A 26,345-nucleotide genomic window follows, 5' to 3' on the forward strand; every position below is an offset into this window, starting at 1 on the left:
ATCCCTGGGTCGGAAAGATCCCCTGGAGGAGGGCATGGTAACTCACTCCAGTATTCTTGCCTGGAAAATCCCATGGACGGAGGAGCCTGGTAGGCTGCAGTCCATGGGGTCACTAAGAGTCGGGCACGACTGAGCAACTTCACTTTCACTTTTCACTTTCATGCATTGGAGGAGGAAATGGCAACCCACTCCAGTGTTCTTGCCTGGAGAATCCCAGGGACGGTGGGGCCTGGTGGGCTGTCTATGGGGTCGCACAGAGTCGGACACGACTGAAGTGACTTAGCAGTAGCAGCAGCATGCATATACACATATGTCAATCATTTGCTGTACAGTCGAAAGTAATGCAACATGTTAGGTCAACTATATTTCGATAAAATTTTTTTTTAAGAACCATTTCACTTGGGCTTTATTTTCTCTCTCCACTTTGGTCCTTCCACCTCTTCAACATCTTCCCATCACATTAGTCAAGTTCACTGCTCCACAAAGATGTTGCTTGGATTAAATATCTGTTCCCTATGCTTTGTCTTGGTTTCCCAAAGGGATTGTAAGCTCTTCAAGGGAAAGCGTCCATGTCTTTTGAAATTTATTTCTCTTCTTTTTGCTTTGAGGCTCCCATAGGCTGAACGTGAAGTGAAGTGAAGTGAAGTGAAATGAAGTGAAAGTCACTCAGTTGCGTCCAACTCTTTGCGACCCCATGGACTTCTCCATGGAATTTTCCAGGCCAGAATACTAGAATAGGTAGCCTTTCCCTACTCCAGGGGATCTTCCCAACCTAGGGATCGAACCCAGGTCTCCCTCATTGCAGACGGATGTTTTACTGGCTGAGCCACAAGGGAAGCCAAAGAATACTGGAGTGGGTAGCCTAGCCCTTCTCCAGCAGCTCTTCCTGACCCAGGAATCGAACTGGGGTCTCCTGCATTACAGGCGGATTCTTTACCAACTGAGTTATCAGAGAAGCATATAGGCTGAATATGTGAATCCAATTCGACTAAAGATGAGTAGAAGCACCAATCACCACACACATGCTCTGAGCACTCAGGACGCCTTAAACGTGTGATGAGCTGCCAAGTATTTAAACTAAGACTGACAAAAAAGAAGACACGTCCACTTCCGTCATCTTGTCAATGGCATCTTTATCTTATTCTGTAATTCTTTAAAGTGATTGTACAAGTTTCTTTTTGTTGACTGCCTCTTCAGTCTGGACAGTACAATGGAGGGGAATGTTTTAAATAAAAACTCAACATTTAAAATATAATAAAAATATTTCTTTTTCTCAGTTGACTATGGTAAATAGCTAATGCCTGTGCTTCTAGTTTACCATGAGCAGGACTCAGAATAGCACCCAATACAATGAAATATTTCATAAGAGCTTTGGAGTGAAATCATAATCATCCCAGAGTCAGAAATTATCTTGATGTGTTTTTCGTAATGACAGTATTGATAATACTGTAAAGCCCCGTGATAACACAGCGTGCTAAAGTTCAAAGGTCTGAGTTTGAATACCAGCTCTGTCGCATATTAACTTTGTGACTCTGGGCAGGGCTCTATGAGCTACAGCTTCCTCCTTGTAAAGGAAAGGTGATCACAGAGACCTCAGAGTGGTGGTAAGGATTAAGTTACAGCACAGAAGGAGGCTTCAATAAGTGTTTGTTACAGAAAATCCTAAATCTCTTATCTTTTATTCTAATGGTTTTCTATTTCTTTTCTTTTACCCAGATCAGAAAGATAATTTTACATTTTCTTTCAACTTTTTTGAGACTCAGTATTTTCTGATAATGAGAAGTTAGTAGATATATTAAAAGATTTTTTTTTCTTTTTTGGTAATAGTTTAGATCATAAAAAAATAATATAATAAGACAAATTCTCTCAGCATTGGGTTGGGAATCAGGAGGAGAAGGAAGAAGGAAAGGGAAAGAGAGAGTCCTTAGATCCATAGTGGAAACATGACCCACTACCCCTTGATTGAGCACCCATGACAAGGTCTCTGTGATAGGGAAGCCCCAGCTAAGGGATCCTGCCTCAGTGAACAAGAATGCTCCAGGGCTGCACTGCGAGCCCCTGGGACAGAGCCCTAGTGCTGGCTCTCTAATCATCTCAACTTGGCTGCAGGTTGGTTGTGACTGAAAGGAGACCAGCGTGAATTGACCAGGAGGGGAACATAAAGACAGAACTTTATTTCAGTCAGTCACAGAGGGATAAAACAGCATTCTTCTCTATTTAAATTCTACCCCATCTTCTCGTCCTTCCACGCAGGGCTGCTGACAGAGGTTATTGGGTCTATCGTGCCAACTGTGGAGATTCTGCCGGTAAATTGACCTCACCCTGAGGTGCTGGCTCTGCCCCTGCCTCTTGAGGTCGGCCCTTGTACTCGCAGGACTTTACGTGCGTCTGTAAGTATAGTAAAACTCTGTTAATCTGAGGTTATCGTTCAAAGAAAGGAAGGGGAAGCCACTAATTGACAAGATGAGACCTTTTCCTGAGATCATTGGTTCTTTATTTGCAAGTACAGATACTATTTTGAATGAAATAAAAACTCAGTGGCTCAAATGCATCCAATAAGTTGAAGAAACAGTGATGGGCATCCACAGGTGAGTGTGGGTGTATAAAGCCCTATTTCCCTAGGCAAAAGCACAGCAGGGGCTGTGAAAGACATGCCTCCCTCACATTACCAGTAAATTAAAGATAATCATATTATTCTTTCCTGCAAAAGTCCATATACTTCAATGTTATAGCAAAAGAAAATGCAACTATAAAGGCTAGAAAGAATTTCTCATAAAATTTCTGAACAAAATTTGCATCACATCTCATGATATTCCCTTATCAATTATTAAAAAAAGATTTCCTCAAGCAGGCCAGCCTTTGTATTACTTCTGCTTTCCATCCTTATTATTAAACTCAGAGCTATTGAACAGTAAGGATTACTCAGTCTAATGCTGGCAACATACAAACAAACAGAAAACTCCTATTTGAAAGCCCTATTGCAAAGCGCAGTTAATGAGTAAACAGAAATTACTGACTTACAAGAAACACTCTCACCCAGAAAGAGAATTATCAGAATAGCTTTGTCACATGGGAGTAACTGAGATTACTAGCCCATTTTGGAAACAGAAAGTCAATTCATTTATTTTCTCTGTCCTCCCTTTGGCCAATCTGTCTTTCTCTGTTGTTCCTCTTTGACCTCTGGAGGTTTTTATTATTTTTTTCCCTCCATTAAGAAGTTCGACATTCAGTCTCTTAACTTCCCTTATTGCCACATAAGGACCAGATGTTACAGTTTATTCAAAATGTCAGGAATCTTTGTATGAAAATTGAAGTTGTACATTTGAGGGTACACATTCATTATCAGAAAAGCAACTGAAGTAGGCCACAAGTATATTAGTTTGTCCATTTTCTGTGCTAGTTAAGAAAACCTGGGAGGAAACCTCAGAAAGGAGTTAGAATTCTGCACACAGTTTTATGTCATCCATAGAGATTGACGGTGTTCCCATGGGGAGTCTTACCATTTATTTCTCTCTAGGCTGTTCTGAATGTTCATGGTTTTTGTTGTATTATATGAGGATCTTTGGACAATGGGGACAGGGGTTGATGAGATGTTAAAGAAATACCCCTGGCTGCCTAAATTAAAGAAGAGCATCAACAAGATCAAAATCATGAGACTCTTTCATTTCCACAGTTGGATTCACTCCATTAACTGGCTTCCAGGGGCGACTAGGACATTTGGGGGAGGTTGTTTCTGGAAAATCTGAAATCAATTTAAATGCAAGGCTATTTGGCTCTGTCTGGATGTCAGGGATCCAGTCATCATCACTCTCTGTGTGAGGTGGTAGTGTATTAGGCATCACAGTTGCAATGAGATCTGAGTCCTGAAAGTCAGGAAAGGTAATGGCTACACCTGGCTGGGCTAGGGAAGAGAGTGTTGTCTCTTCTGTCTTCTCTTGCGTCTGTGCAGAGGATGTAGTGCTATCTTCATAAGAACTTGCCAAATAGGGTGTCCTCCAATCATAATGCTTTCCATTGTTTTTTCCTTTGTTTTTATGTTTTCCGTGGCCATGACCATGCTTATGTCCATGGCCAAGATCATGTTGCTTTTGATGTCCATGGCCAAGACCATGACTTCTATGGTGCCCATGACCTTGGTCATGCTTACGTTTATGGCCAAGGCCAAGGCCATGTAATTTTATTTGCTTTCCATGGTCCCAGCCATGCCCATGAGTGGGTCCTTGTTCTTTTCCTGAATCCCGCTCTTCATCTTGTACAGGTGACATGGCAGAGTGGGGTAGACTTACAGTTGTGCTTCCTTCAGTTTTCATCACTTGAACTGATCGGAAAGGTGAAAAACCCGGAGGCCTTTTCATGAGTGAGGTCTAAACAGGAAATATTAAGATGAATGCATAACTGTGAAAACCACACTATCAAAAAAGAAAGAAGGGATGGGGGCCTGACAATGCTATCTCAGTTTACAATGGGGAATGTCTTCGCCAGATTTTAAGTGCTATATACATTAATATTCCATAAAGGATGAAAATGAATAATTTTTCCTCTTTTGATTGATTTAATAACTTAGAGATATTGATTCTTGTTCCTAATAATACTCTAAAATAGAGAGTTTTTAATCAGGAAAAACTGGATGGTTAACTACATAATCTCTAGGGTACTCTCTAAGCCTATGATTCCATAAGCCATGGCACATTATTTATTAATTGATACTATTTCTATTAGCATATTACTGCTTTTTATCCAAAAAGACCTTAACTGGTTTTAAGAATGGAATATATAAGCAGCATATATCTACAATCACTCTTCTCAATTGAAACACAGGATATATATGTTTACAAGCTTGAAACACAGCCTTTGTATAATGTTTGTATTAGACTATATACATACCTACATATGGCAAAAACCTAAATGCAGAATAAAGGGAGCAGAGGCAACTTGCATTGAAGCTATGGATTTGTGGGTTATTTCTACCTACACACTTACTACCTGTGAGAAAGTGGTGGTTGGAGGCAGTGTTTGGTGATTCAAAGAGCGTGGTCTTTGAGGTCAAACAAGCCAGAGCCTACTAGTTATCAGTATGATGGTGAACAGAGTAGGCTCTGATTTGACCTAGATTTGTATCTGAGCACCACTAGCTTCACTTCCCTTGTGTGTAAAATAGGAATAATAAAATCACCTGCCTCGTAGAGTTGTCAGGAGAAAAATATGTGTCAATGTCAAGTCCTCAGTACAGTGTCTAAGATGGAGGAAGCACTTGATAAAGTTATTATCTACTTTAGGACTTTAGCATCTTTGTAATTTTTAGTATCTCAATCTTGAAAGTAGGGGAAGTACTACTTACCTCCCAGGGTTCTTTTAAGAAGTAAAAAAATGATGCAACCTAACGTTTCTCAAACTTGCATATGGGTATGACTTTCCTGGGGACTGTGTTAAAATATAGCTTTTGATTCAGGAAATGCAGAGTGGGGTGTGCGACCTGCATTTTTCCTAAGCTCCTTGGATGTGCTTCCCTAAGGGAACCTGTGAATTCACGGGACACTGGCCGTGTCAGAGAAGTGATTAAGGGGACAGCTGCTCTCCCTTTCTAGCCATAAGAAGAGAGATCAGCATAGAAATGTGAGTGTTCTCCCCATTTAAAACAGATAGTCCTCCAATTCATGTAAATAGTGGTTCATTTTCAACCTTCAAATATTTTCAGAATGAGCATAGTTAACCCAAAGCAACTGCGATTAGAATCATACCTGTCCAAGTGATTGACAGTTGACAGTAGGGTAAACTTTTTCCTCCCAAGGCACCACATAGACATTAGCATCACAGTGTAGAATTTGCTATCCATGAAAATCGAAGCCAAAGAGAAAACAGTGTTATTCATGGGATATATAAATAAGCATAAAACATCATACAGATTTCCAGGGAATCAATAAGACAGCTGCATTATACTCACACCATGTATATTGATCTCACAACTCTTGGTCAGCTCTTCATTACCTCCCTTAGAACATGTGGTTTCCCTTGCTATGAACACAATAGAATACTTCAATCCAGCTACCACCTGGAAAATGAATTAGCACAAAATAGGAGCCTAATTAATGTTGTGTAATAAATCATACATTTTTATCACAAGGGCTTTTAGGGGAGAATCTTGACTTTTTAATTATGTACTGAACAAATGAGAGTTACCCTCAAAAAGTATAAATATTTGACAACAAAACTTTGTATGCACATTAAAATATTTGGCAATCGGGCTTATTTCCTTTTTTAAATGGGAAAAGAAAACCATGCTATCATTTTTGTTTTTCTATTTTCCTGAGTTTTATTGTTCAGCAACTGCAAGATTCACCAGCAACTCAAAGGCTCAAGTCATAATATGTAGAATCTAGGACAAGTAGGAAGAAAACTTAAATATTTCCTTTAAACACACCTTTTTGTTCTACCAAAGCTTGAATCAGAGAAAAGCCTCTTGATGAAAGTGAAAGAGGAGAGTGAAAAAGTTGGCTTAAAGCTCAACATTCAGAAAACTAAGATCATGGCATCTGGTCCCATCACTTCATGGAAAATAGATGGGGAAACAGTGGAAACAGTGACAGACTTTATTTTTGGGGGCTCCAAAATCACTGCAGATGGTGACTGCAGCCATGATATTAAAAGACGCTTACTCCTTGGAAGGAAAGTTATGACCAACCTAGATAGCATATAAAAAGCAGAGACATTACTTTGCCAACAAAGGTCCGTCTAGTCAAGGCTATGGTTTTTCCTGTGGTCATGTATGGATGTGAGAGTTGAACTGTGAAGAAGGCTGAGCGCCGAAGAATTGATGCTTTTGAACTGTGGTGTTGGAGAAGACTCTTGAGAGTCCCTTGGACTGCAAGGAGATCGAACCAATCCATTCTAAAGGAGATCAGCCCTGGGTGTTCTTTGGAAGGAATGATGCTAAAGCTGAAACTCCAGTACTTTAGCCACCTCATGCGAAGAGTTGACTCATTGGAAAAGACCCTGATGCTGGGAGGGATTGGGGGCAGGAGGAGAAGGGGATGACAGAGGATGAGATGGCTGGATGGCATCACCAACTTGATGGATGTGAGTCTGAGTGAACTCTAGGAGTTGGTGATGGACAGGGAGGCCTGGCGTGCTGCGATCCATGGGGTCGCAAAGAGTCGGACATGACTGAGCGACTGAACTGAACTGAACTGCTATAGAAATTATGTAGATTAAATTATGTGATTAGGAAAGTTCTTTGGATTTCTAGCTTGCTTCTCTGAGGGATTTTTTTTAAATATTAAGAAACTATTTTAAGCTCTAGCAAGTTTTAATCATTATATAATACTGTCTTCTGTTAATATTTGTGGCCCAATTTTTTTTCTTTTTGGTCTAGAATACATGTACTTTATTTACTTAAAAAGTAAAAGTCATTGTGTGGTTTTTTTCCAATACACTGACTTCAACAGAATCTCAAGCACAGTTTTTTTTAAAAAAGCTTACAGCCTTTACAGACTTGAAAAATATACTTTTTAAAATGTTTTAAAATTATATATATAAATTTAAAAGGTAGTTAACATGGCTCAATTTTCAGGCTAAGTTATTCAGCATTTCATTCTAGGATTTAAATGTGTGTGTGTGTAATATTATATAGTTATCAAAAAGAATATATTATACATACCTGTTTCCTGGAAGGCTGACCATTATTGAAAAAATAAAGTTACGGAGTGATAGTATAATTCCATAACATAAGTCTTCCCTTTTTCTTTGTGTTTTTTGAAAAGCATGGAGGAATTGAAATGGGAGGAGGATGAGGAGAGCAGAGAACAGGAAGAGCTAAACTACTCCTCTACCTTTTCTGGCATCATTTTCTAGGTAAGCACAGTAAAATTTATAAGACAAATTTGATAACTTGTAAAACTCCAGACCTATATAAGCTGGGCAGGGAAGTCCAAAAAGTGTTTTCGAGTGTATACATTGGTGATCATGAATTTTGTTGCTTAATTTGAGAGTATACTTTAATCCAGTTTTCTGACATTGTTGTTGTTATTTAGTCACTCAGTTGTGTCCAGTTCTATTGAAACCCCATGGACTGTAGCCCACCAGGCTCCTCTGTCCATGGGATTTCCCAGGCAAGAATATTAGGGTGGGTTACCATTTCCTTCTCCAGAGGATCTTCCTGACCCAGGGATTGAACCCCAGTCTCCTGCACTGCAGGTGGACTCTTTACCTCTGAGCCACAGTTGATTAATATGATGTTGCCTAGGAAAGTTGACAATATATGACAAAAATCACAGCTGTTGGCTTAATTCTATTCAGGGTCCAGAGGGGAGGAATAAAGTAGCTCTAGTCATGGCAACCCACTCCAGTGTTCTTGCCTAGAGGATCCCAGGGACGGAGGAGCCTGGTGGGCTGCTGTCTATGGGGTCGCACAGAGTCAGACATGACTGAAGCGACTTAGCAGCAGCAGTAATATCTTGTGTTCAAGAACCTCAAAATCGCATCTATATTGCTGTTCTTATCAGAAGTCTTCCCTGCTTAAGTCTATCTTGTCCAAGTTTTGTTTTTAAAGTATAGAATACTACTTAGTAACGTAAGTTCCAAATGCCTAAGACATTTAAACTAAATAAGCTAGAAAGGTATAAAAAACATTAATCAGTTCTTAGGATGATGAGGCTTTTCATAGGTGAAAAGCAGAGGAAAGAACCTAAAGGAAGGAGGAAAATGTCAAAATTTGACTACACAAAAATGAAAACTGATTCTCAAATGTCACAGTGAATAAGGTAAAAAGGTAAACTGGGAAAAATATGATGTAGGGTCAGTATTCTTATACACAGAAAGCCCAACACTAAAGAAATGAACCAAGGACATAACCAGCTCTTTTGGAGAAGTTAAAAAGATCATTACTCCTGAACAAGTTGGGCTTCATTAATAACCAAGGATATGCACATTTAAAAAACTATACAACATCATGTTTAACCTTGCATCTTGTCAAGGATAAAAAACAGAGATGACACCTGGTCAGGTGGGGGAAACATGGAATCTCAGTCACTGCTGGTAGTATTCGAATAGGTCGAGTCAAGACCATCAGCCAGTGTCTTACATCCACATGGTGTGAATGTAAATTGACATAATTGCAAATCATTTGATGATCTGTCAATTTGCACCATAAATCTTAGACATCTACATATTCCTTGACCTTTCTAGGACTTTTTGTCAAAGGAAAATTCCTGAATGTGCACCCATAGATCCTTGAAGTGTTTTTATCTGAGCAGAGGCAGGGAAGAACATTGACAGCAGCCATGAGGATAGGGCAAAATGAACGGTATATGACAGAAATCACAACCATTCACATGAGAAAACAAAGGATTTAAGAAATGTTTGGTATCTGAAATATGAAACTAACCTGGAATGGACATGTACCCAAATAGGACTAAACACGCAAAGCCAAGGCAAGACTAAAATTGTAAAACAAATTAGCTATTTGGCAAATGGGTCACTAAGAGACTGGCTATTGCAAATTCATTATGGTAAGCTGATTTCCAATAAATCAGCTGCTTCCACTAGGGCTGCCTTGAGTGACCAAATTGCCCCCTTTAAATGCAAAAATAAGTAAAGAGTCACCTCTTAAAAGTAAATTTGAAATTCTCACAATATTCCAGATTAATTTAGCAAGTAAAGGGATGTAGCTTGTTCTATTGTGGTTTTCCTTGTACCCTTAGCATAAACACATCCATTCTAGTATGTTGACTAATTTACAGAAAGAACTGGGACTACCAAGAGGACTAGATACACACACTTGAGAATGAGTGATTCTCTCCTGACAGCAACTCTTTGACGTGGATTATGTGGTGGAGTACTGGACTGTTCCTGCATCAGTAAGAATAAGGGAATTTTACAGAAAAACAGAGCGAGAAGAAAAGCTGACAAAGACAAGAGCAGCATGAATTAGTACTCCTTTCAAGTAAGCCTAACATGGGTTATGTACTAGTGAAATCAGGGAGAGGATATGACATCCAGAAATAAGTGTCTGAGTAGGAGAGAAATCATAGTGTCAGTTTTGATTTATTTTAATATGGTTTGTTCAGGTCTTCCTCCCCCCCAGCATATAAAACTAATACAGGAAATAAGGAAGATTACAATAAACAGCCCACTGTGACACCACCTAAAAGCTATGAATAATCTGAGACATTTATTTTCAGTACTTTTCCCTGTACTTTTTAATAACATAATCAAGAACAGAATGTTTATTCAATTTTATGGCCTCTTTTTGCATAGTATAACACAAGCATTTTCTACATCAAGAACTCCTCACAAAGATGGTTTAAAATTGCTGCTTAATACTCCATTGTAAGGATATGCTAGACACAATTTGATCATTTCTATATTATTGATCATTTTGAGAGTTTACCATTTTATTTTTTGCTTTTATAGTTAAAGCTGCAATGAATATTATTGTATTTAAAGACTTTTCTATTTTATAGTTCTAGAAATTCAATTACTGAGCCAGAATTATGAACTTTTAAAGTGAGATTTTCTTTGTAGACTATAAAGATCATGTTTTTTGTGTGTTAATCACTTAGTCCCGTCTGACTTTTTGCCACCCCATGGACTGTAGCCCACCAGACTCCTTTGTCCATGGAATTCTCCAGGCAAGGATACTAGAGTGGGTTGCCATTCCCTTCTCCAGGGGATTTTCCCAACCCAGGGATTGAACCTAGGTCTCTAGCATTGCAGGCAGATCACGGAAGCCTATAAAAATCATGTTTGTTTGCAATAAGAGTTTTTTCCCTTTGGTCATGTTGCATGGCTTCTGGGATCTTAGTTCCCTGACCAGGGTTTGAACCATGCTCTCAGTAGTGACAGTGTGAAGTCCTAACCACTAGACTGCCAGGAAATTCCCAGCTTGGCTCCTTTTTGATGACTTTTCTTTAGCTTGTATTTAGGGAAGCCAGTTTTGAGGTTCCATAATAGCAATCTGTCCATAAATACATTGGTCATATGTTGTTGCAGTTTGAAGGGATTTGGGCTTTTTTGATCCAGCCACAAAGGTTTCATGAGTCTGAATAACTGCCCAGGGTCACCCAGGATGTGAGTGGCAGATGCTGTTGCAGAGCTAGGCCCTCTGACCTCCAAACAAGGATACTCCTTCACCTCTACTGACAGGCATGGAAGGAGAGATGAATTCCTAGAAGGGACACTTGTAGAGGGGAAGGCACCCCAGGCAGGGAAAAAATGAGATGGAGATGAGCATGCAAAGAAAGTCTGGGCAATGGCTGGCTGATGTGGCTGAGCCCAAGGCACTGAGTGATGTTATAATGAGAGATGGATCTAGAAAGGCAGAGGGTAAGTCTTGTTTTTCCTAGCTCTCAATTTTCTTAATTATACAAGTTGCTAGTACTTATATGGCACTTTAGATTTTGAGAAGTGATTGACATATGTTATTTTTTTGACCCTTCCTATAGTCCTTTATGGGCTTCCCTTGTAGCTCAGTCAGTAAAGAATCTGCCTGCAGTGCAGGAGACCCGGGTTCAATCCCTGGGTTGGGAAGATCCCCTGGAGAAGGAAATGGCAACCCACTCCAATATCCTTGCCTGGAAAATCTCATGGACAGAGGAGCCTGGAGGGCTGCAGTCCATGGGGTCACAAAGAGTCAGGCATGACTGAGCAACTAACACTTACTATAGTCCTTTATGGCTAGAAAACGGAGACAGTGCTTTAAATGACTTGTCCAAGACCACACATCAAGCATGCTGTGAGGTTGGGACTTGAAATTCAAGTCTACCAAATCCCATTTGTGAGGTATACTGTTTCCCAATCCAGAGCCAAGATCAGTGGCAAAATTAGTAAACAATCTGCAATAGACTATCACTATTATTTACAGACCTGTACTGTTGCTTTTTTCACAGTGTCAATCTTGAAATAGAAGGCTCCATCATGCTCTGCATTAAGCTTTGCGATGGAATGGCTCAGAGGCTCCTCCAGGTCTGGGCTGTCAACAGGTATAGGTTTGGGGCAGCCGGCACAAAGCCTGGTGGGTGGTTGTACAAAATCCTTCACTGAAAGAGGCAGATTTCATGTCAGTGTGTGCCCTGAAGTAGCAATCTAGCCTAGTACCTTTTCCACATGTGATCCAGCATCCTCCGACAGAGGACCATGTGGCAGCCCAAGGCCCAGCAGTGGAGGTTGTCTGTCAGACCTCCAACTGACTCTCTCTTCTCTTTTCCTCTTCTAAAAGCCAAGTGTGTTTAGGGAAACTTTCAATCAGAAGGTGACTCAATCAATATGCTGCTCTTTTCTAAAGTTTTTGCATTTTTAATGGAAACTGTAAAAAGCAATGCTTAACGTAAAGGAATGATTTTCTTGTGGGAAAAATTTAAATCCTATGATTCTGGTGAGCAGGAAACTTCAGTAATGCTTCATATTGTGCAATGTACACAACTATTTTCCAAGTATGAGAAAAGCCAACCCTTGGTATAAGAATATTCAAGATGAGTCCAGATGTTCAAGCTAAATTTATTTAGAAAAGACAGAGGAACCAGAGATCAAATTGCCAACATCCGTTGGATCATCAAAAAAGCAAGAGAGTTCCAGAAAAACATCCATTTCTGCTTTATTGACTATACCAAAGCCTTTGACTGTGGATCACAACCAACTGTGGAAGATTCCTCAAGAGCTGGGAATACCAGACCACTTGACCTGCCTCCTGAGAAATCTGTGTGCAGGTCAAGCCGCGAACAGTTAGAAATTGACATGGAACAACAGACTGGTTCCAAATCAGGAAAGGAGTACATCAAAGCTGTATGTTGTCACCCTGCTTATTTAACTTATATGCAGAGTACATCATAGAAATGCTGGGCTGGATGAAGCACAAACTGGAATCAAGATTGCCGGGAAAAATATCAATAACCTCAGATATGCAGATGACACCACCCTTATGGAAGAAAGCAAAGAAGAACTAAAGAACCTCTTGATGAAAGTGAAAGAGGAGAGTGAAAAAGTTGGCTTAAAACTCAACATTTAGAAAACTAAGATCATGGCATCCAGTCCCATCATTTCATAGCAAACAGATGGGGAAAAAGTGGAAACAGTGACTGACTTTATTTTGGGGGGCTCCAAAATCACTGCAGATGGTGACAGCAGCCATGAAATTAAAAGACGCTTGCTCCTTGGAAGAAAAGTTACAGCCAACCTAGACAACATATTAAAAAGCAGAGACATTATTTTGCCAACAAAGGTTCATCTAGTCAATGCTATGGTTTTTCCAGTGGTCATGTATGGATGTGAGAGTTGGACTGTGAAGAAGGCTGAGTGCCGAAGAATTGATGCTTTTAAAGTGTGGTGTTGGAGAAGACTCTTGAGAGTCCCTTGAACTGCAAGGAGATCCAACCAGTCCATCCTAAAGGAGACCAGTCCTGGGTGTTCATTGGAAGGACTGATGCTGAGGCTGAAATGCCAATACTTTGACCACCTCATGCTAAGAGTTGACTCATTGGAAAAAACCCTGATGCTGGGAAAGATTGAGGGCGGGAGGAGAAGGGGATGATGGAGGAGGAGATGATTGGATGGCATCACTGACACTATGGACATGAATAAGTCCACAAGGTTACTCTTGAGTAAGCTCTGGGAGTTGGTGATGGACAGGGAAGCCTGGCATGCTGCAGTTCATGGGGTCGCAGAGCATCCGACACGACTGAGCTGACTGGTATAAGAAATACTAACTTGACCTTAAATATGCACTATCACCCTTTCCCCATATTATAACATGCAAAGGAAAAAAAACTATAATTGAAAGGATCTTATTCTGAGTAGTTAAAAATGAGATACAGCTTCCCCAGTTCACAATATCTAATGCAGAGACAGCTGGTATACAAGAAAGACCAGCTGACGTAATCAAAGGGCAGCTTTGCCCAAAACACGTAAGTTTTTCCTTCCGTCACTGTATTCTCTTTGGCCACTTGCTGAGCAGTCTCAGGTGTACTTGCTGTAGCACAGCAGGGCAGGGATGGGACCCAGTGTTCCTAGTAAGGTCTGTGGGTCATGTAGACTTTATCATGGGAACCAAAGCACAATAGGTATGGAAAGACGTAGCCAGGTGTCTGGGACCAGCATGAACACCAACACGCATTATCCCTTACCTGGATAAAGGTCACATTTCTGCGAGAAGGAAGAAATTCTTAGCTTGACATCTACATGTGCTTTATCTGTACATTCACCAGTATCCTGTTTTTTAAAAAGCATATAAGAGCATAAATTAAAAATGTTTTTAAGAATCTTTAAATGACTAGTAAAATTAAAATTAGGATGTTGACTCTGCAAATTATCGTATAGAGAAAAACAAAGCAAAACATAGTCTATATGCAAAAGACAAAAAAAAAGAAACAATGAAAAAGTAGCACCACCACCAACAAATACACACACAAACACACAGAAACATGAAATAAGATGACAAGAATACCTAATGTAGAAATAGTAGCTATACAAGTGAGTGGGTAACATTTTCTTTTAGCAAGACAGAGGCTTTTAGATTAAGTTAAAACCAAAGTCAAGGTACTTCATCTTCAAGAATAATAGCATATAATAAAAAACATAATGAAAGAGTAAACATAATGGCAAGGGACTTTCTGTGGTGGTCTAGTTGTTAAGTCCCCATGCTTCCACTCCAGGAGGCATGGGTTTGATTCCTGGTTGGGGAACTAAGATCCTACAGGCTGGGTAGCACAACCAAAAAATTCAAAAAATTTTAATAGAGTAAAATAAACATCAAGGATAAGCAAAGCCATATGAAGCAAGGGTTAAGTCACTCAGTCATGTCTGACTCTTTGTGATCCCATGGACGGTAGCCTGCCAGACTCCTCTATCCATGGGATTCTCCAGGCAAGAATACTGGAGTGGGTTGCCATTTCCTACTCCAGGGGATATTCCTGACCCAGGGATGGAATCTGTGTCTCTTGTGTCTCCTGCATTGGTAGGCAGATTCTTTATCAACTGCATCACCACCCAAAACACAGAAATAGCTTTATTCTAAAAGATATTTGGTGAGGTATTAATTATAATAAAAACAGAAACAACATATTTTGTTGCTTTTGAACATAGGACCAAAAATAGGAAAGTAATTTGAAAAGCAATCTATGGTATCTTCACTAGGATATTAAAAGTTATTTAAAAAGAAGTTTATCAAGAGTTTTAAAGACATAGAAAAAAATGTAGCATATAAAGTAATTATAACTAATAAAACACACACATAAAACCAGTCAACATTGGCCATATTCCCCACCAAAAAAGATAAGACGGAAATACACTCAGATAACTTTGAGTGTTTGGATGTATGATGTAACATTATTTTTTTCCTTTGTTTTCTTATTATCTTGAAGATGCCTATAAATGTATATTTCCAACAAAAGAACACACATGAATATAATACATGTCGTGTTTTTTAGAGATACAGGAAATACCACATTTACAATACCTGCATTTTGGTTGGGGACAAGTATACTGGAGGTAACTCAAAAGTTCTCAGTATCACCAGCATCTTTGGTCTACCTGGGAAACTTTTGATCATCTGACCCCAGACCAATGAAATCAGAAGGTCTGGGGGAATGGTTTGGGAATAGGTGTTTTTAAAGCTAGGCTAGTGATTCTAAGGTGTAACATGACTGAGAACTACTTAGGAAACTCCTTAAATCTTTGCTTTTCAAATTTTAATGTGCAGATGAATTGCCTGAGAATCTTGTTACTGATAATATGGAGATTCTCATTCAGTAGATGTAGGTGGACTTAAGATTCTACTTTTCTAAGAAGCTCCTTGGTGTTGCTGATGCTGCTGGTCTATGCACCACACTTTGAATAGCAAGGCCTTAAATCTTACCAATTGTGGGCAAAATAATTCATTTGCATTTTATGTTCTTTAATTAGTGTAATAACTCTGTGAGAGTTATTATATAAGAATACTATATAAGAATACTATTATTCTTCACGATTTTACAGATGAAGAAGTGAAGGCTTAGGAAAATTATACCAAAATCTGACTGGCTTTGTTACCTCAACCAGCCTTTGCATTTCTGTGTTGCAAAGCGAAAACTTAACTAGGGCTTTTATGAACAGATGCAGCAAGATTAAAGCTAGATAACATTTAGGCCTATATAACCTCAATTTGAAGCTAAGCATAAAAAACAGAAGATGTTATAGATGCTTAAAAGGCCAGATTCAATTCAAACTGACAAAGTTACACAGTGACTAGAACCTATGATTTTAGAGGGTTTCTCTCTTCTCTCTCTCTTTTTTTTTTTAACTATTTTTAAAAATTCTGGTAAAATATATATACAATTTGCCATCTTGATCATTTAAAAAATTATTTATTTACTTGTGGTTGTGCTTGGGCCTGTGCTGCTGTACGGGCTCTTCTCAAGTTGCACCAAGCAGGGCTACTCTCTGGCTGCCGTCTGGGCTTCTCACTGCAGTGTCTTCTCTCGTTGTAGAGTACAGGCTTTAGGGTGCTTGGGCTTCAGTAGTTGCAACTCCCGGGCTCTAGAGCACAGGCTCAGTATTTGGGGTGCACCAGCCTAGCTGCTCTGCAGCATGTGGGGTATCCCCTGGTCAGGAATTGAACCCATGTCTCCTACATTAGCAGGCAGATGGCTTTACCACTGAGCCACCGGGAAGCTCCTTAACCATTTTTAAGTGTATAATTCAGGGACATTTTACAGAGTTGTGAAACCATCCCTATTATCTATTTCTAGTAGTTCTCATCACCTAGAATGACTAGGCAAACAGACTTGCAGCCACCCCTTGCTTAAAGCACAGCCTTCTGCTAAAGTGCATATACCCCTGGAAAGGACCTTATGCCTGATCATCTTAACATGCATTAACTCCTGCCACCTTGAGATGCTCTCTTTTAACATAATTTTGGTTCAGTAATAAGATATCATCCTAGAAAGGATCACTAAAGGAGAGAGACTCAGGATGTATTTATTAAAGAGAAAAGTAGGGGAGGGAGGGTAAGAAAACAAGCAGAGACAGTTGGAAGTATTGTCCTGGGAAGAGTTCAGAAGCCTTGCAAGGCTGTTGAGCACACAGAAGGAAATAGAGATAGGAAAGCATGAAGACATGAAAAGACAAACTTGACTGTGGCATCGTTTTGTCTCAGGCTATTGCTAGTCCCTGGATATATCTGTAGATGCTTATTGCCAGGTGTGTAGACTCTGACCCCTGGGTAAGCAGCTTGACAGGTGACGTGAGTTTCAGATTCTCAATGGGACAGGAAACAGAACTGTTGAATGTCATCTAAAATTTTAGTGACTGAGTCTTCCTGTACAGCTGAGTTTCCACACCTGTAAATACTGGACACAAAAGGCTAAGAACTTTATAATTAGATTTTTTGCCTACTTACACCAATTGAAAGGGACTTGCAGTCTGGAGTTAAGAATGAAAATTCCTCCTTGGAACAATTAGTTTGTGCAATTGAGTAATTAATTTCATAGTTCCATCCAGACACCACCTGAAACAATTTTGGGTTGAATATTTAAAGGTCAGTTTAAACATTATTCACAGTGTTAGAAGGAGCTTAGAATAATATCTGGCATTTGGTAAGTGCTCAAAAAATACAAACTATTGTTATTACTAGGCAAAAATCATTACCAAATTAATACTGAGCACTTTATGATGCTCACACCCTTCAACACAACACACACATACACACATACAGCTACACGTCTGAAAATGAAAAGCAATTTATAGATAGAGTTACTATATTTTCTTAAGTAAGACCTAGCAATATTTCCTCTGTGGGCAGCAGGAAAAAATAATCTGTTAAATTTTATAAAATATAAATAATGCTTTTCTAGATGGATAAAGAAAACTTGGGAGCTGGAATGGCTTTAACCAGTAGGTCCTTAGGCTCCCAGATGGCCATGCAGTAAGATTTCTCCTGCTTTATCTGAGGTGGGTCCCACCCTGATAGCTGGATATGAACAGAATGAGTAGAGCTTGCATCTTGCATGAAGGCAAGCTCCAGAAGGTCAACTAAAGGTCAATTTAAAAGCAAGGAATGCTACTGACCAAAGTGAGTCCTCCATAATTAGAGGCTGAAATTCAAGGGGCCCAGTCAACTGTCAGTAAAGGCTTCAATGGGAAAACCAGATTTATTAATACAAGTATTTGCTCTTTTCTCTGATGAAACCGAGACTATAATTTAGAGGGTACCCAGCAACTGTGCCAACCTTTTTAGGTACATTTTAATATTGGGGGTCATGTTTGCCTCATGATAGCTAGGTGATGATAGAGTCTTCTTAAAATCCTAAGGCCAGAATGACTTTTTTTTCACCAATGACTTTTCCGTTTCACAGCACAAGCAGAGCTGACCACCCATTCATTAAAAACAAATCTCCCAGGAAGGAAGTCTGATTAGCCTCCTTTCCCCTCTTTACACACTGCAGCAGCCAAATCACTGTGCCTATGGAGAAAGCCTTTGTTCCCCCAAGCTGGTCATATGAGAACACGGAAGAGTTCCTCACCACCACCTGTGGAATCATGTTGTCCTCTGGCCAAAGATTTATTTTAGGTAAAGAAATTCTAAACCTTAAAGGTCTAACACATTTTAGCAATACTATGGCAAAAGAAAAATTAAAGAACAGACCTGTTTTTGGGCTCTTTTTACTTCTTTCAGATCAAAGAGGTGGGAATGACTGGTGTTGTTGTTAAAATATTGGATGGCATATCTCAGAACAGGCTCCAAGTCGGGGCTCTTGGTAGATATGGGATGCACACAGCCAAGGCACTCATACACGGCTGTCACCACGGGGCCCTCGGCTTGACAAAGAGTAGACAAAACGGCAGCGTTAAGGAACGAAATCTACATTCACGTACATTGCCCTGAATAAGTCAGATAATTCATCAATAAAAAGCCTTGATAACAAACTTTCCAGTAAATCCTAGTAAGCACTAGAAAAAGAAAACACAAGACTGCTTTTGAGTCAGAAGGAAGGCCTGCCATTCGCTTAGGAACATCTTGTATGCATTCTGTTGTGCATGGTTATTTAAAATTTATTTTAAAGTCACTTAAAATTACAGGAGTGATACATGAATCTATCCTCATAAAAATCAAAACGTTACAGATGTATTTTAATTTACTTTGCAGTGTTAATGAAAGCCCCTTGAAGCTGGACTCAGGGTGTAATACATTCTATATCCTTTCTACTGAACAAACATGTATTTCACACCTGCTGTAACATGTCCTGTGCTGAGCCTGGCTGTGTGGATACATAAATTCATTAGTAATGTTCACTGCCATGAAGGAGTTGGACAAAGTCAAGGGGGAGAGACAGAACTGGAGATGGATGACTTCAATATAATTCAGCAAGAACTTGGAAAAGCAGGAGCCCAGAGTAAGCACAGGAAAGGCTTTTCGGAGGAAAAGACGCTGAGCTAACAAGGGTGAAGAGCAGTCAAGGTGAACCTCACAACCCGAGGTGTGAGGCCTGAGGAGAAGGGACAAATGGGTCTGGATGAAGCAGGATGAGGCAGGGACAGAGGTGTGGGACAAGGTGTACACACAGCTTATCAGTTTATAGCAGGAGACAGGGAAGGGTGATTTGAGGTCTGAGCAGTTGGTAGGGAAGCAGGGAAGCAGGAGCTTCCCTGGTAGCTCAGCTGGTAAAGAATCCTCCAGCAGTGCAGGAGACCTGGCTTCAATTCCTGGGTCGGGAAGATTCCCCAGGAGATGGCATAGGCTTTCCACTCCAGTGTTCTTGGGCTTCCCTAGTGGCTCGTGGCTCAGACGGTAAAGAATCTGCCTGCAATGCTGGAGACCTGGGTTCCACAAAGAGTTGGACACGATTGAGCACAGAACTCAGCAGTCAGTACAGAGACTTCTGTTGTGCAGCCTGAGCTATGCTCTGTAGGCCTGGATTCCTATCTTCCTGGGTCACCCTCTCCTTTGACGACCCTGGTGTAAGCTATGGCGCCCTCTCCTGGAAGATGCACATACTCACAACTTTCTCCGCTCAGCTGGAGGCCTTTCCTAGACCTTCTGAAGTGAATTAAGAATGGAATGCAAGCCCTTGCTGCTGCTGCTGTTAAGTCGCTTCAGTCGTGTCCGACTCTGTGCGACTCCACAGACGGCAGCCCACCAGGCTCCCCCTTCCCTGGGATTCTCCAGGCAAGAATACTGGAGTGGGTTGCCATTTCCTTCTCTAGTGCATGAAAGTGAAAAATGAAAGGAAGTCGCTCAGTCGTGTCCAACTCTTCACGACCCCATGGACTGCAGCCTACCAGGCTCCTCCGCCCATGGGATTTTCCAGGCAAGAGTACTGGAGTGGGTTGCCATTGCCTTCTCCGATGCAAGCCCTTAGGGAGAAGGCAATGGCAACCCACTCCAGTGTTCTTGCCTGGAGAATCTCAGGGACGGGGGAGCCTGGCGGGCTACAGTACAAGGGGCCGCAAAGAACTGGACACAACTGAGCGACTTAGGACACTTTTCCTGTAAGAACGGGAAGCCACTGAACGAGTTTTAATAAAACAATGTAAAATGTTTAAAAGGAGAGAGTTTGTATTAGATTACCAGTGTTCATAACACTGGTAAGGTAATAACAGCCTTCACCCCCTGATCAGTGACAGCACATGTGGCCAAAAGGGGAAGTAATGAAGGAGTCCTGGGTCCCTTGACCCTGGGGCTCTCACTATCCAAGGGTGTAAGATCCCTCAGTCAGCAGCTCAACACAACCCCCTTTGCAACTGTGGGTCAGCTTTCTTTCCATAAACGTGTCAGGAAAAATACTTACTGGGAAATATTCATAGCTTTACCCCTCCTTTCCTTGTAGAAGTTAGATTGAATCAGGGTAATGGGCAAAGTTAAAAAACCAGAGGGGATTACACGGGAAAGATGAGAGAAATTACTGATGTGAAAACAAAAAAAGATGAACACAGGAGCTGAAAGGGGGAGATGGAGAAAGCCCAGAAGCTGGTTTGCTTGACCTCAAGGGCAGCTCCCAACTAGGGTAGGAGAAGAGATGGAGCAACCTTCTGAGGGTGAGAAGAGCAGAGAAAGATGCAAACTCAGTTTTTTTGGGTAACAGAATGATTTTTCCACCCTGTCCCAATTTCTAGAGAGACTTTTAAATTAAAATAAAGATTTAAAATTTTGAAATTCCAAAACATATCTGGCCAAAAATGTTTCAGATAAAGGATTGTGGACCTAGCAATAATTTCTGAAGGTGTGGCTGAGTATTTTTTCTCATGGTACATATGTGCTGTGCTCTGGATAATGTTAAAATCTGCTTACAATATAGAGTTCTTAAGCTGAATAATAAACAGCTATTCTCATCAGAAAATTTTAATGACTTGTGATTTCTGTTTTGGACTCTCTTTCTTTGAATGCAACTTCTTGCAAGAATGGGAACTCAAGGGATGTAGTTTTTGTGGGTATGCTATGCATGATTAAGGCTGAAATAGAAGAGTCACCACGACAGTGAGGTTCACCAGGGTGGCTGAAGATGCTGTTCTGGAGCTCGCTTGTAAGCAAAGGCCAGTTCCAGGATGGCTTTTTAACATCACCTAGCTGTGTCCATCCTTCTGTACCTGGCACGTCTGCCACAAGAGGAAAGGAGCTAACAGTGGTTATCTGTTGATAAGCTGCTCCATGCTTAGAATCTAAAGAACTTTCATTTATGAAGGGTCTATTCCAACCACTCTGCTAATTACTAGCTGTGGGATCTTGGGCAAGATACTTGCCTGCTGTGGGCCTTAGTTTCTTCATTTGTGAACTGGGATATTACTATTTGACTCATAGAGTTGTGAGGATTAAATATGTTACTGCATATGAAGTGATTAGAACTGTGGCTGGTAATAAGCGCTCAATAAATGTTAATTGTTACTACTTTTATCTTGACTTCATTCATACATTATTATGATTACATCTTCAGATATATCATCTAGTTTCATCCTAAAGAATGGTACAGAGTGGGAATTATTGTTATCTCCTTTCACAGGTAAGGAAAAACGAAGAAAGTGAGAGCTTTGAAAGATTCCAGGCCGGATCTGACTCAAAACCTGTACTTTTCTCATGCTAGGACGCTACCCACAGTTGAGGCCTGTTCTGTCTTCTCATTCTTTCGTACACACCTAATACAACGCAGCTCCTGAGGAAGAGAATCCGGATAACACCAAGGGGATGATTGGCATGAGCCTGGGCCCACCTCAGGAGTCTGACGCGCCTCCCCTCCAGCGCCCCCACAAGGCTGCAAATGGTATCGCCACTGCCGCCCTCAGGTAAAAGTTTTTTGGCACCATACGAAAAGGTTCATTCCCCTAGGGCAGCTCCAGCAAACACATCAGCTACCTGGAGTGATCAGGCAGGTCTGGGTTGCCACGGAGAACTTCATATTCCCTCTCTTGGCCACGGTCGCTGTGCACTCTCCTGTGGCCTAGGGGGAAAAAAAAGATTGAAAAAAAAAGATTTATCCTAATCTTTCAGATGAAATCCACTTAGTACTATTGCTAAATATGGTTTTCCTTTTTAAAATCTTGTCAAGATTTTTTTTTTTCCTAAGCTGAGTTTTGAGACACAAGAATTATTGTGTCTTATTATTTTTATTATCTTATTGTGTCTTACTTATTTTTCAGCCAAATCATTATTTTTTAAAAGTCACCAATATTCATGAGATAGAGGAGAGGCACTCTAAATGATGAGATTTTAAAGTATGAATCTTTGTTCTGAGCCCTGGAGATATTTCCTTTCCATCAAGATGCACAGCATGGCTGTGAATCAGCCTGCTAAACTCTCCTCTTGATTAACCTCTCAATTCCAGTGTTCAAACTGCACCCAGGAAGCCAGGGTTTTGACATAGAAGAAATGGCTCCCTGGATTATGAGGAGATTGGCTTGGTTCCTGGCAGGCAGCTTCACAATCTCCCTCAATTATTATGGCCAAACCACCAGCTGTGCTGTGCCAGGGCAGGGTAGGCATTAGGTTAAGACCCTTTGTTATTAAAACAAAATCGTTTACATAATGTGTTTCATTTTTTCCTTCAACAAGCTCATGGAGTCAATTTGATCTCCCCTTGCAAGGGAGCACACTGGTTCCAAGTGATCAGCTGGTTGAAGGTAGAGCAGGATTCATACTCAGGATTGTTCAGTTGAAGCAGCCACACTCTCCACTCACCAGCCCCAGATCTCAGCCAAGTATTGATCTGTTGCCTCTCTGGGGCCTGGCCCACATATCCCTGGTGGTCATTAGAGTCCCCTTCCTGTGGGAGGGCTTTCTCCGTGTTTAACTGCAGGCCTCTCTACGCCCCTTCCACCTATCTGAGAATACAGACATCAAGCATTTGGCTGTTCCACACAGCTGAGGGCGTATGTGCATCCTATAAAAGCAGCAGGCAATATTAATCATCTCCAGCACCGGTGGACAAGTCTGGCACACTTAGCAGAGAAAAATGGAGCCTCAGGAGCGGTCAACACACTCACAGCTTGTGCAGAGTCCTTGTAGTCACAGTCCTGCCAAGTTTTGTTACTTTGAAAAGGACAGTCGCCCTCCTTGATTTGGTACTTCAAGGAATAAAATGTGTCAGGATTATCCTGAAAAACAGCAACCATGGATAGATAGGTCTCATCTAACTGACCCAATAACACATCATTTGAGATCTGGTACAGTTATGAATATTTGACCTCTATTTGATTCAACTAAGGCAAAAACATTTATTAAAATATTGAAAAAATATTGAAAGTTTATAAATATTTGCTTGGAAGAAATTCATAATATACTATTTACAAATATACATATTTTTAAGTTACAACGTAGATCCATAGTATTAGCCTATTTTTGTAGAAACCAATTTATACATAAATATATGATTTTTAAAAGTCTGGAAAACTGCAATGAAACTATTAAAATATGTGTCTTTCAGTGGTGGGAGTTCTCTTTCGCTTTTCTCTTTAAACAAACATTCCGGAATTATCTATTTTTTAAAACAAACATCTATCATTTTTACAATTAGAAAACAAACCATACACCTTTTTAAACTTTCCCAAAAAAGTAACAGTTATCTGGATGGTGAGATTAATTATGAATAATTTTAGTATTTTTGTTTGCATTGTTTTGCTTTCTATTTAGTCTAGCATGTCATGAAATAATAAATAAACCTTTTAAAGTTTAAAGGTGCTGAGTTAGACGAGCTTCCAGATGCAAAGTCTGGGACCTCAGAGAGGATGTTGCCCAGCTTTTCAGTTGGGAGGTGAGAGTAGGGAGGCCCCAGGTGGATGGCATATGGCTTAGGCAGCCTCCCCACCTTGGAAAGGCAGAGCCAGCCCAGGATTTCTGGTATCCTGACATACTGGAAAGTGCTCTCTCCACATCTCTGGGAGATGATGTCATTAGACAAAATAGACTCTGAGGTTCCTTCCAGGTTTCAGATTTTAATAAAACCTAGGTGATCATGGTGTAGGCAGTGTCCACATGGCAAAGTGAAGATGAACAGTGATTCTATGGACATTGTAGAATAAACTAGAATAAACCACATTTGCCATGGATGTCAACCAATAAAGACAACACCAATAACCTGTTGCTAGAGAACCCTAGGACTCACATGCATGCACAAGTTTGTGAAACAGAAAGACCGGATTTTCAGAAAACAACAACCAAAAAAAACCTCTATCCACTGGACTTTTTCCTTTCTCCTCATCATATCAAATAGCCGTTTGTTTTTTTTTTTTCTCCACCAAACTAATCGATTGCTTAACTGTCACAGAAACACAGTGTTTTATAGTGAAATTCATTTAAATAAACTATTGAAAGATTTGTATTTCTTAAAGTCACACACACTGTCAGGCTTTGTCTCCATCCTGTGTGTGTCAATCAGTGATTAAAAAAAAAAAATACTAAAAACCAGCTAGAACATGGCTGTTACCTTGATGCATTGAGCCATTGAGCCACATTGATTTCATGATAGATATTTTGTTCAACACAGCTGACTCCTCTTAGACAAACCTTCCTTTTCCCCAAGCATAACTGAGGTTTAGTTGACAAATAAAAGTTGTATGTACATTGTGCAATGATTACCACAAACAAGCTAATTAACACACCCATCATTTCACATAGTTACCTTCATTTTTGTGGTGAGAACACTTAATCTTTGAACAAATTTCCAGTAAAGCTTTAATACCTAATCACTGCCCTGTGCATTTGATCCTCAGTACCTAGTCATCTTATAACTGGACATTTGTGCCCTTTGACTAGTGTTTCCCCATTTCCTCCACTGCCCAGTTCTGGCAATCACCATTCTACTTTTGGTGTCTGTGAGATGGAATTTTTAGATTCCACACAAGTGAGATTGTATATTTCTTAGATGTACTCCTCTAAGAATGGGCTTTCCTGCTGGCTCAATGGTAAAGAATCCAGGAGATGTGGGTTTGACCCCTGGGTCAGGAAGATTCCCCTAGAGAAGGAAATGGCAACCTACTCCAGGATTCTTTCCTGGGAAATTTCATGGACAGAGGAGACTCGCAGGCTACAGTCCATGGGATCGCAAAAGAGTCAGACATGACTTAGCAATTAAACAACCACAAAGCTTCCCTTTGATTGTCAGTTCTCTGGTGATTGGGGTGCATGTGTGGGGGTGGGGTGGGGTTGGGGGTGAGTGGGACCTGGGCTCCAAGTGACAGCACAAATCCCAAGTGACCCCAAGGTTAAACACAGCTCACTCACCATTCTGGCGACCTCAGTTATGCGGTACAATACAAACTGGTTGCCACTCTTGTTTTCACTGTTGTATTTTGTCAGAGCAGCATCCACAGCTTTAAATACATCCTGGTCATTGCAGTCGATTTCTTGAGAGGACTCTTGGGTTAAACTTGGTAGCAGCCTGGAACAAAGGAAAAGGATGGTGATTAATTTCATGATTTAACAGTCTCCCTTTAGGAGTTTCACCAGGAATTGGGAGCCAGTTGGGAGCCAAGACACTGATGTTAACTAGCTTCAGCCTCTGTCTCCTCTGGGCTCTGCTCTCTCTGCCCCAGTGCATTTGGGCCCTGGCTGATTCCTGATGTCATGCACTATTTGTCCTATTCCCAAAGGACAAAGGACCCTGGTGGGTCATCCAAGCAGATTTCAGCTGAAACATTACAACACTGGGGTGATTGACCTGCTTGTTTGCATTTGGGGAGCATATAGGAGCACAGAGCTCATTTCCTGGTGATTGCACAACTTTGTTTGGCATATCAGAGCAGACTCTCATAAAGGAGGAGGAAAAAAACCCACCAGTCACCTCTGTTATTCCCTTGTGACTTTCGAAAAGCCATTTATGAAGGTCACTGCATTTGACAACAATGCCACAGTAGGTACAATGTGCAGACACCTTTCAGTAAAATTTCTCTGCAGGATA

The 26,345-nt window shown here is 40.6% G+C and overlaps 1 protein-coding gene across 2 annotated transcripts; it reads right to left on the minus strand.

Moving 5' to 3' along the window:
- Positions 1 to 2,153: 2,153 nt before the first annotated feature.
- On the minus strand, positions 2,154 to 26,053 carry KNG1 (kininogen 1). 2 transcript variants are annotated; one of them, XM_061413340.1, is made up of 11 exons: positions 25,670 to 26,053; positions 23,434 to 23,544; positions 22,307 to 22,391; positions 18,608 to 18,780; positions 17,363 to 17,470; positions 14,112 to 14,196; positions 11,860 to 12,032; positions 5,942 to 6,049; positions 5,739 to 5,825; positions 4,287 to 4,364; positions 2,154 to 2,388 (listed from the first exon to the last, which is right to left on the minus strand). In XM_061413340.1, the coding sequence occupies exons 1-11, from the start codon at positions 25,859 to 25,861 to the stop codon at positions 2,278 to 2,280; spliced, it is 1,311 nt and encodes a 436-aa protein (XP_061269324.1). In that variant the 5' UTR covers positions 25,862 to 26,053; the 3' UTR covers positions 2,154 to 2,277. The 2 variants fall into 2 exon arrangements, with proteins under 2 accessions (XP_061269324.1, XP_061269314.1); XM_061413330.1 differs by having other exon boundaries at positions 2,154 to 4,364; positions 25,670 to 26,040.
- Positions 26,054 to 26,345: the final 292 nt, after the last annotated feature.

The sequence above is a fragment of the Bos javanicus genome, chromosome 1, assembly GCF_032452875.1.
Source record: "Bos javanicus breed banteng chromosome 1, ARS-OSU_banteng_1.0, whole genome shotgun sequence".
NCBI lineage: Eukaryota > Metazoa > Chordata > Mammalia > Artiodactyla > Bovidae > Bos > Bos javanicus.

Bases quoted from the DNA above. Each gene is read 5' to 3' on its own strand.
- KNG1 (XM_061413330.1), bottom strand. From the start codon at position 25,861: ATGAAATTAATCACCATCCTTTTCCTTTGTTCCAGGCTGCTACCAAGT. The intron at 17,471-18,607 runs GTCTGTTCTTTA...AAATTGTTTCAG, and splicing joins TAAAAAGAGCCCAAAAACAG to GTGGTGTCTGGATGGAACTA. The intron at 4,365-5,738 runs GTATGATTCTAA...TTTCCTGTTTAG, and splicing joins ACTGTCAATCACTTGGACAG to ACCTCACTCATGAAAAGGCC.